Source organism: Perca flavescens, chromosome 15 (genome assembly GCF_004354835.1).
Source record: "Perca flavescens isolate YP-PL-M2 chromosome 15, PFLA_1.0, whole genome shotgun sequence".
In the NCBI taxonomy this organism is placed as follows: Eukaryota; Metazoa; Chordata; class Actinopteri; order Perciformes; family Percidae; genus Perca; species Perca flavescens.
Window position 1 is genome coordinate 4,851,403 of NC_041345.1, and position 13,762 is coordinate 4,865,164.

General features: G+C 42.3%; 1 protein-coding gene across 3 annotated transcripts; it reads left to right on the forward strand.

Moving 5' to 3' along the window:
* Positions 1-272: 272 nt before the first annotated feature.
* tob2 (transducer of ERBB2, 2) lies at positions 273-7,516 on the forward strand. Of its 3 annotated transcripts, XM_028599950.1 has the most exons (3): positions 1,866-2,248; positions 4,310-4,473; positions 5,899-7,516. In XM_028599950.1, exon 3 carries the CDS (start codon positions 6,125-6,127, stop codon positions 7,337-7,339), a length of 1,215 nt encoding a protein of 404 aa, XP_028455751.1. In that variant the 5' UTR covers positions 1,866-2,248; positions 4,310-4,473; positions 5,899-6,124; the 3' UTR covers positions 7,340-7,516. The 3 variants fall into 3 exon arrangements, with proteins under 3 accessions (XP_028455753.1, XP_028455751.1, XP_028455750.1); XM_028599952.1 differs by lacking the exons at positions 1,866-2,248; positions 4,310-4,473 and adding an exon at positions 273-303; XM_028599949.1 differs by lacking the exon at positions 4,310-4,473.
* The last annotated feature ends 6,246 nt before the right edge of the window (positions 7,517-13,762 follow it).

The window sequence follows — 13,762 nt, forward strand, 5'->3', positions numbered from 1 at the left end:
TACATGACAATACTTCTCCGTTTCACGAGTTTATTCACTGAATAAATTAAGGCAACAATGCATTTTCCAGAAGCCCCGATATGAAATTTGCTATTTGATCAGTCACAATGGAGTCGGAACCGGCACGACAGAGCCAGGCCAGCAATAAGTTTCTATCTTGGAAATTCAAACAGCATTTCACATTAAAGAACGAACAGGGAGAATGAAATACAGCTAACTGTGCCGTGCAGCCTCTGCTTGCCAGCAACCAACCTCCTTTCAGCTCCAAATTACTCCACCTCCAACCTGAAGAAGCATCTTAAAGTAAGTTATTTTTTTAATTAGCCAAGGGTAGTCGTCTGCTGTAGTTTTACTGGTCACCTTGCTATTTTTATTGACGTGCGACTTTACATTCTCCTAGGTGCTGATTTACTAGCTCCAGAGCCGTTTAAAGACTATAGCCCCGTTTGACATGCTAACTAACGTTAGCTAAAATTAGCTTGTGGTAGCTTAGACCGCGGTTAGATTTTTGTAGAATGCAGTTTGGGACTACCAATACAATAATCTATCTGCTTGTTCAGGTACACATTCAGCCAGTTGGAATAAAAAGAACACACCATTATAGGCCTGTTTAGTAAGCTGGATGTGATAGCCGCATTCCTACACCTATAAAACGCAATTCAATGTGGAAGTAATCCTGAAGTAATCCAAGTATTCAGAATACGTTACTCAGATTGAGTAACGTAACGGAATACGTTACAAATTACATTTGTGGGCATGTATTCTGTATTCTGTAACGAAATACGTTTTGAAAGTATCCTTCCCAACACTGACCATGGCATAGGAAATATTTAATATTTGTGACATAAGCTATAGGTACTTTCAAAGCCATAAACCAGAGAATGAAGTCTCAATATTGTGATGTCATCAAGTATTAAAGTCTGGGGCTGCTCCATGGAAAATGAACAGGTGGCCCATTTGATTCACTGTTGTACTATCTGTTCCCTTGATGTGTCATTTATAACCCTATGTTATTTTGAAAATATTCTCTACCTAAAATACAATACATCACACTAGGCCTACTTATAAATAAATGTATAAAAAAGCCAATAATCTATTTCAAATGCCTTGAAATTACTTTATTGTCAATAACATATATGCCTGAAATGAATCTTGTTTTACACCTTCTTAAGGAAGGTTTAAAATATGGCTACCAACTGTGTTCCTGTAAAACTAAGATTTGTGGATGTGTGTGTTTTAATTCATTCAAATTGATTCATTTTGGTGAATATAAAGTCCAAAATCACAGCCCAACTCATAAATACTCTAGATGCCTGACCCTACAATTAAGAAAACTGAAAAAGTGTGTATTCATAATGAGCCTGGAGTCAACAAAAAGCTAAAGCATACCTTAACCATAGAATGTAAACATGAACAGTCTATGGTCTTAACCTTATATACTGTCTATGGTCTTAACAATCTACAACGCACCCTTTAGTGATAAGAACATCATTTCCCACAACCCCCTGGTAAGAGTCAGGTTGCTTTAGCTGCTGAATGGACGCTGCAGCCCAATAATCTGTTGGTCCTTCCCCCATCTCAGCCAATAGAGACTCTGTTGCTATCACCGCTTATATTTTTAGCAAATTGTTCAGCACCGTAGGAAAGTACAAATATCCCTCCGCCAATTAAACTAGAGCCCTTTAGGTAAACATGGAGTAAAAATGTCCTCATTTTCTGTGTTTTGGCGTCTCCAATTTTCGAGGAAGACAGTGAAGAGAGAGTGAAGAGTTATCTTTTTTATTATTATTATTATTATTTCAAAATCAATCTGCTGGTTAAAATTAATATAGCCTAAATACTGTGCATAGAGATGGCATCAACGATCGGCTGACAGGATAAAATATGCATAAATACCGTTATATGGTAAAATAAAGCAGCAGCTACTATAATATGATGAAGAAAGTAGTCCCTGCCATCACGGGCATGTAGGCGAGTCACAGTGTATAAATACGCCGGGTTGTCAAACAGTAAAGTTTCTCTGGACCCTCCATACAATCTGTCAGCTGAAGACGAACTGGAAAACCCTTCGGCCATTGGAGAACTGGGGCAGCAATGAAATAAATCAACACCACTAAGGTCAGAAAGACCTAGTGGTCAGCATCTCAACCAACTACTCGACAAATCCGCCTTGAAATCCCAGACAACACAAGGGGAATAAAACAGAAACGCAGGAGTACAAGTCACGCTAGGACATCAGTGACAATAGGTGAGTAATTGAATGTCAGCCGGTGTATGAAATGGGATACATGTATCTAAATATGCGTACAGGCATGTGCATTGTCAACAGCATGTTGCTGTGTGTTGTTTTTTGGGCTTAGCTTGCCAAAATGCGCTGACTATAATGAATGACTGTACTGGCTCAGCCTTTTGAATGAGGACTCAGCTTTTGTTTTTGTCTTCGCCCGTTATTTATATATATATATATATTAGCTGAAGTGACCCTCTCAAAGTCCGCTTATAGCTGTTTTTATTTTCGTGTTTATGTGTTGTTTACGCTGAGAAGGGATTCTCTTCTTCATTGCTCTGAGCACATCCTCGGTCGATAGGACGTTCACCACTTAATTAGCCTTTTTATAATTTAATTTAATTTAACGTTACATCGAGAATCTATAATGTGGGGGGATACTTCACTTGCATATCAGCTGAACCAGCGTCCTTTCTGCTCCGGTGCCTTTTGACTGACATATGGCAGTAATCCCCCACCCCCCCAGGTAGACCCTGCTTCTTATTATCTTAGCTTGTCATCACACATGCAAACCTGGATGGCATCTCTCCAATCTCACCCTCACGTTGCATATTTAACTCCATTATTTGGCATCTGCAACATATTCCCAGCTCAAAGACGTCTATGCATATTAATCCGTTCTTTTGGGAGAAAACTACAAGTGAGGGGCATTCAGCAAAAGGAACAGTGTGTCTTATTCTTGCTGCTGTAACACAGAAATGTCCCAGTTTGGGATCAATAGACCAAGCTATCTATCTAAAATCACAATAATATCTTATTGTATTGTGGTTGTATGTGCGTGGTGACCCCCTTAGTTCAGGCAGGCCTCTATATTTTGCTCTTAACCCTCCCAATTATAATATTTCTAAAGGGGCTTTTGCCTTCATATATCTATTTTGTGTATGTATTGCACATTATCTTGTGCTACTCGCTGTAGATCTGGTGCTTAAAAGCTAAAACCTGGCATGTAGTGGATGCTCTGCAGCACGCAGTGTCACACATTTGCAACTCTGATAATGAGTCCATGTAAACAAAAATAGCACTATGGATCCTGCTGTTGTTGCTCTGACCCGCAACAACAGGCCTGGGAAAAATGAATCCAGCCCCTTTTTTTTTTTTAAGCTGTGTGACAAATCTGCAAGTGAAGAATACAAATATGAACACAGAGAGGGGATTTATAACCATGAAAGATTTGGAGTTTTTTTTTTATTCAAATTGCAAGCTGTGGTTTATGATTTAGACCATTTATGATTTAGAAGTCTGCACATATTAACTGAGCCATTCCTCTAATGTCATTGAATGACATTGGATCTTTAGTATATTGCTGTTGCCTTTTTTTTATAATGAGAGGTATCAAATGCAGTATAGATGGATAGATAGGGATGCTGTAAGTAGCTTAGCTGTGTGTGCACTCACACACCTAAAAGGCTTTTAGTGATGATGGCTGTTGCAGGTGATGGACCGGTGGATTCTCCTGTACTCAAAGATCCTTTTTCTACAGTCCCTTCAACTCATTTTTAACTCTGGTAGAGGAGAGGAATTTGCACCATAGATGATGCAAAAAGGGCTGTATTTATAGCCCATTCTAACCCCCCTCCTCCCCCCCCCCCCACCCCAAATCTTATTCTTCAATGTCACCTTTTTCCTGCGATAGGGGAAATGTAAATCTCGTCTTGAACTTGCACTCCCGGAGCCCTGCGTTCCAGCTTTATCTGTAATAACATTAGAATTGTCTTTAATCGGTGGCGTCTTTCTAATCTTAGCTGCTGAATCCCCATCTGGCAGGGAAGTGAATGTGAGTGAATTGTTTGTGTGTATGCGTATGGGGGGGAGGGGAGGGGAGGGGAGGGGGTGATCGCACGCCACGCACTGCATGGTGGGAAATGGTGTTCTGTGAAGTCAACTAACTGTCCTTCCATTTTACACCTCTTCCTTTTATAAATCTTGTGGTCTGTTTTTTCTTCTTTTTCTTTTTTGCATGTGATCTCGCCCTCCGTTTGACTCTGCATGGTAACGAATGGACTCGGCGTGACTGTGTTGAAGCATTAAGCAGGAGGCACTCCATGGGATCGGGTTCAGATTATAAAGGATTTATGAAGCACACAACACAGCATCTGTTACATCCATCAGTAGATCTTGCAGTCGCTGAAACCAAAATATAAAACCTGTACCAGCGCTGTCTGTCGTTGAATAAGAATAGTGGGGGTGTAAGTTCATTTGCTCACCTCTTAACAAACCAGATCCATTCTGTAGTGTCAGTGAAACTGATATTTTCCCCTCATGCATAACAAATCTTCTTTATTTTTGCTATGCTGTATTATAAAAATATATAATTTGACACCAAAAGGCATTATGGTGAGCTTTTCACACTTTCCCCTAAAAGCTCTTTAAATCTCACTCTGATGAAAGCTCTGTGCCAAAACACATAAGCATATTTTTGTGTGTGATGTGAGCCAAATAAACAAGTGTAATGGGAGTATTTTGTCCTCCTCAACTTGGAAATTTGAGATGTGCTACCTTTTTTTTTTTTTTTTTTTTAAACTATGCTCATTGGATTTTGTGTCGAGCACTCCGCTGAGAATCAACTTCCTTTTCCAGTACTCTATTGAATCTATCTTTGATGGCTTCAAAGGCATTTCACAACAAAATGTTGATTTAAAAAAATTAATGAATAATTGAATCATTGTTTCAATGCCCTCACAGGTCAGTAAATGTCTCAGTTCATAGCGTGTTAAGCAGTGACCCTTCCACTGGACTCGTACATGCAGGCGTGTATATGTCTTGCTTACATTAGAGCAGTGATCTATATGGAGGCTGGAGTGTGCCACTCAAATAATTATGTAAATCAATAAAGCTTTCACGTTCACGAGGATCTCACAAATAGAGCTGCAAAGATTATTCGATTAAATTAATCCACAACTATTTTGAAATTTGATTCATCGGTTTGAGTCATTTTCTTCTTTTTTTTTTATGAAAAAAGTCAAAATTCTCTGATTCCAGCTTCTTAAATGTGAATATCTTCTAGTTTCTTTGCTCCTCTGTGACCGTAAGTGGAATATCTTTTGAGTTGTGGACAAAACGAGACATTTGAGGACGTCATCTTGGGCTTTTTTTCTTGGGCTCGGCATTTTTCCCAATTTTCTGACATTTTATAGACCAAACAACTAATCGATTAATTGCGAAAATAATCAACAAATTAATCAACAATGCAAATAATCATTAGTTGCAGCCCTACGCACAAGTTTCTGTTAGTTTATTGTGACCAACGGTGCATTTTGAATTGGCAGCATTATTCTTCCTATGATGCGGTTTGTGTGTGGGGGATTTTAGTTTCATTTTTGAACCGGCAGATAACAATAATATGCACATTTCAGTATATTTTAGTGCTGTTGGTGTCCGGAAAAAAAACTAAAATGTAAATATTTGTTCTCGTGGCACTCCAGCCCCCAAACAACCGAGGCTTTCTATCTCCATAAAATACAGTATAAGGCTGATTAATTGTCTGCAGCTGGATAACCGTGTCCCTCTCCCTCTTTGTTTTTGATCCATCTCCCTTGATCACCCCTTAAATCTTCCTCTGGTTCTTTTCAGGTAAAATAACCGCTTTCTTCTGTTTTTGTTTTTCTTCACAGTTGGGACCTGAAAACATTGTTACATATTTGTCGAGGAAAAAAAAAAGACAGCCTGCAACCTGCTGCCCCAGCCTTCAAGGTGCCTTTACCATGGTGACCCTAAAGGAATCATAAACTTTACAATAAGCCAGAGGGGGGAAAAAACTCCTTGTCCCAGTTGCATTGCCTCACTTTCAGCCTCCTCTGGATCCCTTTCGTCCCACGACGGCGCCAACCTGGTGCAGCCATGCATCTGGAAGTGAAAGTCGCCCTCAACTTCATTGTGTCCTACCTGTACAACAAGCTGCCTCGGCGTCGAGCTGACCTGTTTGGCGAGGAGCTGGAGAGGATACTGATGTCTCGTTTTGAGGGTCACTGGTACCCTGAAGCCCCTCTCAGGGGCTCGGCCTTCCGCTGCATTCACCTGGGAGCACCGAGGGACCCCGTGGTGGAGTTGGCTGCCAAGAGAAGTGGACTGGACACCGAGGAAGTGCGCGCGAATGTCCCTGCGGAGCTCAGTGTGTGGATTGACCCGTACGAGGTATCCTACCAGATCGGAGAGAAGGGGGCGGTGAAGGTTCTCTACCTGGAGGACCCTCCCGGACTCGGCTGTGACGGCGAGAGGGCCGAGGGGGTGATCAGAGAGGGTAAAGGAGAAGCAGAGGCGGAGGAGGCCAAGAGTCTGGGCTTTAACCCAGACGCTCAGGTGTTTGTGCCGATCGGAAGCCAGGCGTCCCCTGCCCTCATGCCGTCACTCTCCAGCTCTCCCACGCCTCTGTCTGGCCAGCCCTGCCCCGGCCTCTTCAGCTACCCCAGCTCCAGCACGCCCCCCGACCCTGCCGCCCACTCCTCAAACACCTCCACCCCTTCTCCTCCCAGCGGCGGGCTGCCCTACCTCTCCGCCCAGCAGCCGCCCTCCGCTCTCGCCACTGCCCGTCCTCAGCCCATCACCTTCACCACCGCCAGCTTCGCCGCCACTAAATTCGGCTCGACCAAGATGAAGAAGTGCAGCGTGGCCGGGTCGGCCGGCGGCCCCGGAGCGGTCCTACCTCCTGCCCAGAGGATGCTCACGCGCTCTCCTCCCACCATCTCGGCGCCGGAGCTGCTCAAGCACAAGCCCCTGTCCCTGTCCCTGCACTCCCTCGGAGGTCCCATCGCCAGCCAGCTCTCTCCCAACGCCAAAGAGTTTGTCTACCCAGGATCCCCAGGCCCCCTTTACTTTGATGCCGACACCCAGCCCATGCAGCCTCATGCCAGCCCATTCCAACCCCCCCACGCTGTCAACACCCATCCGTCCTTTGACCCCTTCTCCAGCCCCCCCCCTGGCCAGAGCGTGGGCATCATCGGCGGCGGCAACGGAGGAATCTCCTACATGGAGAAGCCGCCGTTTGTCGAGGGTTTAGGAAGCTACAACCTGCAATATCCCAGCCAGTCCTTCCAGCCGGTCGTGCTGGCCAACTAAGCCTTCATTTGTAACGAAAAGAATTGTTGTGGGACGAGGTGGGTTTGGACAATGACGCTCCAGATATTTTCAGTTTTTTTCTAACGAAAATTGTTCTAACACAAGTTAAGAATTAGTTTTACTACAAAGATTTAAAAATACCACGTCCACCGAATAATTCATGTGATCGTGTTTTTGTTCCTCTGTCCCCCCCCCCCCCCCCCCAACCCCAGCCTGCCCTTTTGTCCGTTGCTGTTACTCATCACGTTCTGTGTGTTGGCTTTGATGACAGGAGTGGGTGGGTGGGTGGAGGGGGGTTGTGAGTTCCTTTTCTACCTTGAGTTGTTGCCAATCTCTTTGTATATTATTTTGCATTGAATGTTAATGCGAGGGACTTCTTTCTTTTTTCTTCTTTTTCTTTCTTGACTTGTAGTTTAATGGACCCGGCTCTAGTACAGCTCCGTTTTTTTTTTTTTTTTTTTTTTGCACTGCAGTGTCATGCTGTGAAAAAGGACCTCGCCAAGTCCTGCAGGGAACAACGGCTGTGGAAAGCTCAGCACTTTGCTCTGCAATCTGCTCTGCCCTACTTGCTACAAATACAGAGGGGGGGCTCTGCTGTCTCTGTGTGTGTAGTCCTGTTCTGTATTGTTGTGGCGCCGCGTGATGGAGAGAGACCCATTGTTTGTACGGTGGGCCCCGTTACCCCTCGAAACGCACTCGGGCCCGATTTGACTTTGTATTGGAAGCGGTTTACGGTCAGCTGGGATGTGTAGGCTACATGACGTGGGTTTTAAAATGAAGGGAGAGCAGCGGAGTGAGCAGGACGGGAGCGTCGGGGGTGTTAGGGGAGTGATGTAGTAGAATGTATCGGATCTGTCGGGGGAAACTGCAGCTGGGAAGGTCAGGGAAACCTTGGTGAATGTGAAAAGCAAGTCAATCTTTTGCATTTTTAGACTAGAACAATGCGCCGCTGCCTCAGTTATACACACCGGGATCGGAGTTATACTTCCATACGTGTATTTTAAAAGGGCCGACGTGCACACACATTCGCAGAAATGTGTGTGCACGTGCACCCAATTCCAGTCAGCGGCGTGTGAAGGTGACGAGGCGTAGGGGGGGATGCAGCAGCAGGGATGGCAATATATGGCTTGGCATGACTTTGACTATGAAGGAGAGGTTTTCCTCTGCACGGAGAGGAGAGAGGGAGATGGGAGAAAAGGGAAGACCGAAAGGAAACGAGAGAGGGGGAGAGGGAGAGAGCGACGCAGCTAGAGGGTTCGGTTGCCTCTTGTGTCGTCCAGGCTGTATTGGCGTCGAGAGCGACCCTTTAAAACCCAGACCACGTTTCTGGTGAGCTTAAATGGTATTGAAGCAAAAAAGGCTCGCACCGTTCTCTCCCTCCTCCTTGAAATTCTTCAGCGATCTCTTCTCCTCCTGGCTGTGTAACAATGAAAAAAAAAAACAGAATCCTACAGTTCAGGTCTCTCTTTTTACCCAGTTATGCAGACAAAAAGATACAAAGATGAATGTTCTTCAGCGCTCTGTGGCTCTTGTCGCTTTTATTGGATAGCTTGTCAGATCTCTGGAAGTCTGCCGCTTCTAACAGCGGTTTGTTTACCAGCCAGGGCCACGTGATTGTTGGTTTGTCGCTACAGGGAAGGGTAACTCTGTTTTTATTTGATCCGTCCAGCACTTTATCACTGGGCTCCCGAGGCTGCGCCATTCCTTTGCCCTCTGTTTGGTAGTGGCACCTTTTTATTCAGCTTGTCACGAAAAGATGGAGCTTGGTTTTTCTATTCAAAAACGCATCATGCTGGTGAGGAGATGCTGTCGGCCCAAGTCCATTTATTTGAATGTTTTGTATAAGAGGACCCGAGGACCCTTGGCTTGTGCTCACGCTGGTTTTTGCAATGTGACAGCTCGTCATACGCATGCACGTTTTTATTTCTTTTCAAGGGAATGGGGTGGGGAGGCACACCTCGGCAAACGTTATTGATTGTCAAGGGAAAGATGCATTTATAATTTTTTTTTTTTTTATTTATTTCACTATTTCTATATTTTTGTTTTTTGCAGAATTATCACTTACATTTGTATAAGTAAGACATGACCAGTCCAGGAATATGTATATACAAAGTTCTTATGTTCAGATTATTTGTTTAGTTTCTTACATGCTGAGGTTATTTTTTCAGAAAATAACATGAATATATGCAAACTCAGACAAAAATGAAAAGATGTACAAAATAAAAGTATTGAATGTGTATTGTACCTTGTACAGAGTTTGTCGAAAAGAGAAGGAAAAGAAAAAAAAAGACGGGTAAATGTATTCATTCTTCAAGTTTGGATTTGAAGTTTAAGATGTGAATGTTTACAGTGGGTGTGTAGGAAAAGATGGCTGATATCACTTTCTTTGCTGTGCTCCCAGGGCAGTCTGACAACACTACTCCCATAGGCAGTACATTTAAACCAAAAATCTCCACATTTCAAATTCATTCATCCATTTTCCCTTTTTTAATGTGAATTAATTGCATTTTGTGGTCACCCTGCCTATTTTATTTAATTTCTTTTCCCCTTGAAAAATTGTCCACCGATATCTTTCCTTTTCTTTTTCCCCGTCCTTATTTAAACATTTCACATCAACCCCAACATACGTAAAGTCAGATATAATCAGATTTAAATGAACAAAATGTCTTTTTAACCTCCCTTATATTGTATATCCCATAACATTTCTTGTTGTTCATTAAAATTTTTTAAGTGGGTTCTCTTCTCCCCATCAGCCCGGTCCTTTGGTCCTGATACTATAGCCATATCCCAGACTGTCTTTGCTTACACAGATGCTCACCCTTCTCCAGTGCAATGTAATGCCATAATTTAAATTACCCTGAAGGATTCAAGGGGTTTCTACCTCTCTGCACCTGGGGGGGGGGAAATCCAGTATATCTCCTCCATAGGAAGCGGTGTTACGGCAGGTTCGGGAGGATGAAGGAAATGAATGTGCTGTGAATGTTTGTTAGTCAACCCTGGTTGAGATGGCCTGCGGGAAATAAATGAGGAAACTGATTTTTTTTAATTTATTTTTTTTGTCTTGAGTCGTGGAGTTTTTTTTTTTTTTTTTTTTTATTTAAAAAAAAAAATATTTTTGCATGTCCAAAACGACTCCTTTTTTTTCTTCTTTTCCATATTTGTCAGATTATTCCGAGCAAACGAGGTGTGTCCTCTACGTACAAATCGGGCTCTTGAGGTGAGAGATCCTGGTGAATGCTGGTTTGTGTTCTACACCTGAACAGAAACCCGCTCCAGTAGATGGGGGGGGTTTTAAACTCCAAACGCAGGCTGTTCTACAACCGGGGTTGAACATTAATGAAGAGGGAAAAAAAACAAGAATTTTGTATTCTGATGTCCTTTTGCTTATATATCGATGTGTGCGTCTTATTTTGCACTTTGGGATATTTCATTGTCATAAAAGAAGTTTATTTTCTATGTCAAATTTAACATTTAAGAGTAAAATAAATATAATTCAAAGTTCAGATGATGTATAAATATAGTGCTTTCTTTCCTGCCTGTATTTTATTATTTTTTTCCTATTTTGTATCAGATCTGTACACCCTGTAGATGTGTAATGAATCTTTCACTACTGAAATGCAATGACCTGTTTTCTGTGCTGCCCCTCGGGAATGGGGAGTTACTACTGCAGTTTCTTATTGTATCAGATTCTTTTTTAAGTTTGTAATAAAAAAAAAAAACAGATTGGCAAAAATAAGCATGGGAAAATAAGCTGATTGTGTCATCCTCATTGTTTATGGGAATGCAGAGCTGTGTGACTGATGGGACAAAATAATGCAGACATGTAGCATGACATGAATTTTTTTTTTTTTTTTCAGCTTGGTCACAGAAACAGCGAGCTCCCATCTCACCTCCTTAGTGGGTCAGTAGCCTAATGTGTGTCAGTTGATGATGAACATGTTGCAGATCAAAAATTATGAAAAGTAGATCCCCCTGAGAAGCCTCAAATTGAAATGCCAGAACTCTTCTTGCAGTAAACGAGTGATGTTCGATCAATAATTTAAAGCAAAGATGAAATTCTCAAATGGCGAGGAGCCAGATTGCTCACCACCCACTTCAGCTGGACTTATCCCAGCACAGATATTACTTTAAATTTCATCATCCGGGCGCTGTCTGTCTTGTGCGCTCGTGTGTCTGTCCAATGCAGCCAGCTGTGAGGTTGGCTCGCTCATGTGAACACACTGCGCTGCGCCCTCTGTAGTAACATGTAGTGGTGTGACATTAACATGCATGGCTGGGCTCCTCCTTGGCTCTCCTCCACGTCTCCATCGCCCACTCACATGCACATGCATCCCATCTCCCTCCCTCCCTCCCTCTGCTCACATGTTTTTAACTGCATCCCTGTTCTCCATCTTTCTCTGTCCATCCCCTTGCCATCTTGTTTGCACCCCCCTCCCCCTCTCTCTTATCCCATTCTCCTTCACCCCCTGCTCTCCCCTCCCTCTTTAGGCATCCTTTCCTCTCTCCCCTACAGTACATCCTTTCAACCACCTGATCCTTTCCTCTCCTTGTCTTCCCCCTCCCATTTCCCAAAGCCCCTCCTTTCCTTTCCACACACACACACACACACACACACACACACACACACACACCTTTGAGGCTGCTGCTGTTACGCAACGCTGCTCCCCTGTGTGTCGATGTGATCATTACACAACATCTCCTACTCCTCTGGAATACTGATGAGCAGCAGGACTGAGGCAGTGAAGGGACAATAAAAAAACAAGGCGAAGGAAAACAATCACGGTTATGCGTGCGTGTACACGTGCACATGGGTGATTGTGGATGTGAACGTGTTCCATCAAGGATGAGGTGAAGGATGAGAAAGACGTCTCCATCCGTCCACCAAACTGGGCTTCTTTTATCATCGATTGATTTGGTCTCTCAGCACCAGTGCGTCTCCTGTTAGAGCTGCTGCAGCTCACACTCAGTGAAGAGCCCACGTCATTAAATCCCAATTTATTTCAATTGCATGATACAAGATACAATTAGGACGTGGTACTGCAGTTGCATGTATTCTATACATGGTTAGGACAATACAAAAACACCGAACAAAAACATAGGTTTATATAAAAAGAGAAAATAAAGCCAAACGCTCAAAATCAAGACTTTTAAACATTTCTTCAGGCGTATTGTAGCTACTTTGAATAGCAAACAAGGACATTGTGTCATTGATGCGCAGCACCCAAAGCCATGTGCCAACAGTTCCAGGCATGGCTGAAAACAGCAGTGGTAGATGATAGTTTGCGCCACCTACAGGCAACGGAAACAATAGCACTTTGAAACTTGTGCCACCTGCAGGCAGAGTATTACAACTGCAGTTTTTTTTAATATGCTTTTTGTTGTTTTTTTAACTTGCCATCCTGATGGCAGAGGTTATGATTTTGTGGTTGCTAAAATGTCTCACTCTGGACACGTCAGTCAACACTTTAATGCTCAATTTGCACGCAGCTTTCACACATTGAGGTTAATGTTACTGACGCTGAAACTATCATTCATATATATATATATATATATATATATATATATATATATATATATATATATATATATATATATATATATATATATATATAAACTATCATGTTATATATATATATATATATATATATATATATATATATATATATATATATATATATATATATATATATATATATATATATATATATATATATATATACATGATTTTTTTTTTTTTTTTTTTAACATGCAAAAATAATTGTTAAAAAAATTTCAAACACAAAGAAAACCGCTCCGATAAAGGAAAAAGCATGCCGTTAAAGGGTAACTATGGTATTCTTCAACCATCCTGTGTTTCTGTGTCTAAGTGACTGATGGGAACAACAGTCTTTGACATCGGTCCAGTATTAAGCGAGATCGCTGCAGTCGGCAGCGGAGAAACAAGCTACAATGTAAGTTAATAGGGCAACTGTGCACCTTGTATTTACCTTCACAAAAGGGCTGGTTTTGTCGCTGACAGGCTCAGATTATTATTCGAAGTGTCTGACAACATTATGGAAAGGATTTCTAAGGAGGTCGACCTTTCTGTTAAAGAGTAAGATCCTTTTTTTAAACATAAAAACATCTGCAAAATTGCATTCTCTAAACCCACCAGACTCCATGTAAATAAACAGCAATTTTAGCATCGTAAAACACACTTCATTCAAAGTAGACAGAAACAAAAAAACTATGAAAAGCCATTATGGGTCGTCTTTCCACTTTTCCAACCATCACAACTCTAGTTGTGGTTGAAATAAACACATAGTTTGAGAATATGTTGGCTCTATACACGCTAAAAGTATTGCTTTTTTTAAATGGAGTCTGGTGGGTTAAGCGACTGTTTCAGGTTAAACCGAAAGGTCTCAGAGAGGTTTTAAAGGTCTC

Coding starts and splice junctions, on each gene's coding strand:
- tob2 (XM_028599952.1), top strand. CDS start 6,125: ATGCATCTGGAAGTGAAAGTCGCCCTCAACTTCATTGTGTCCTACCTG.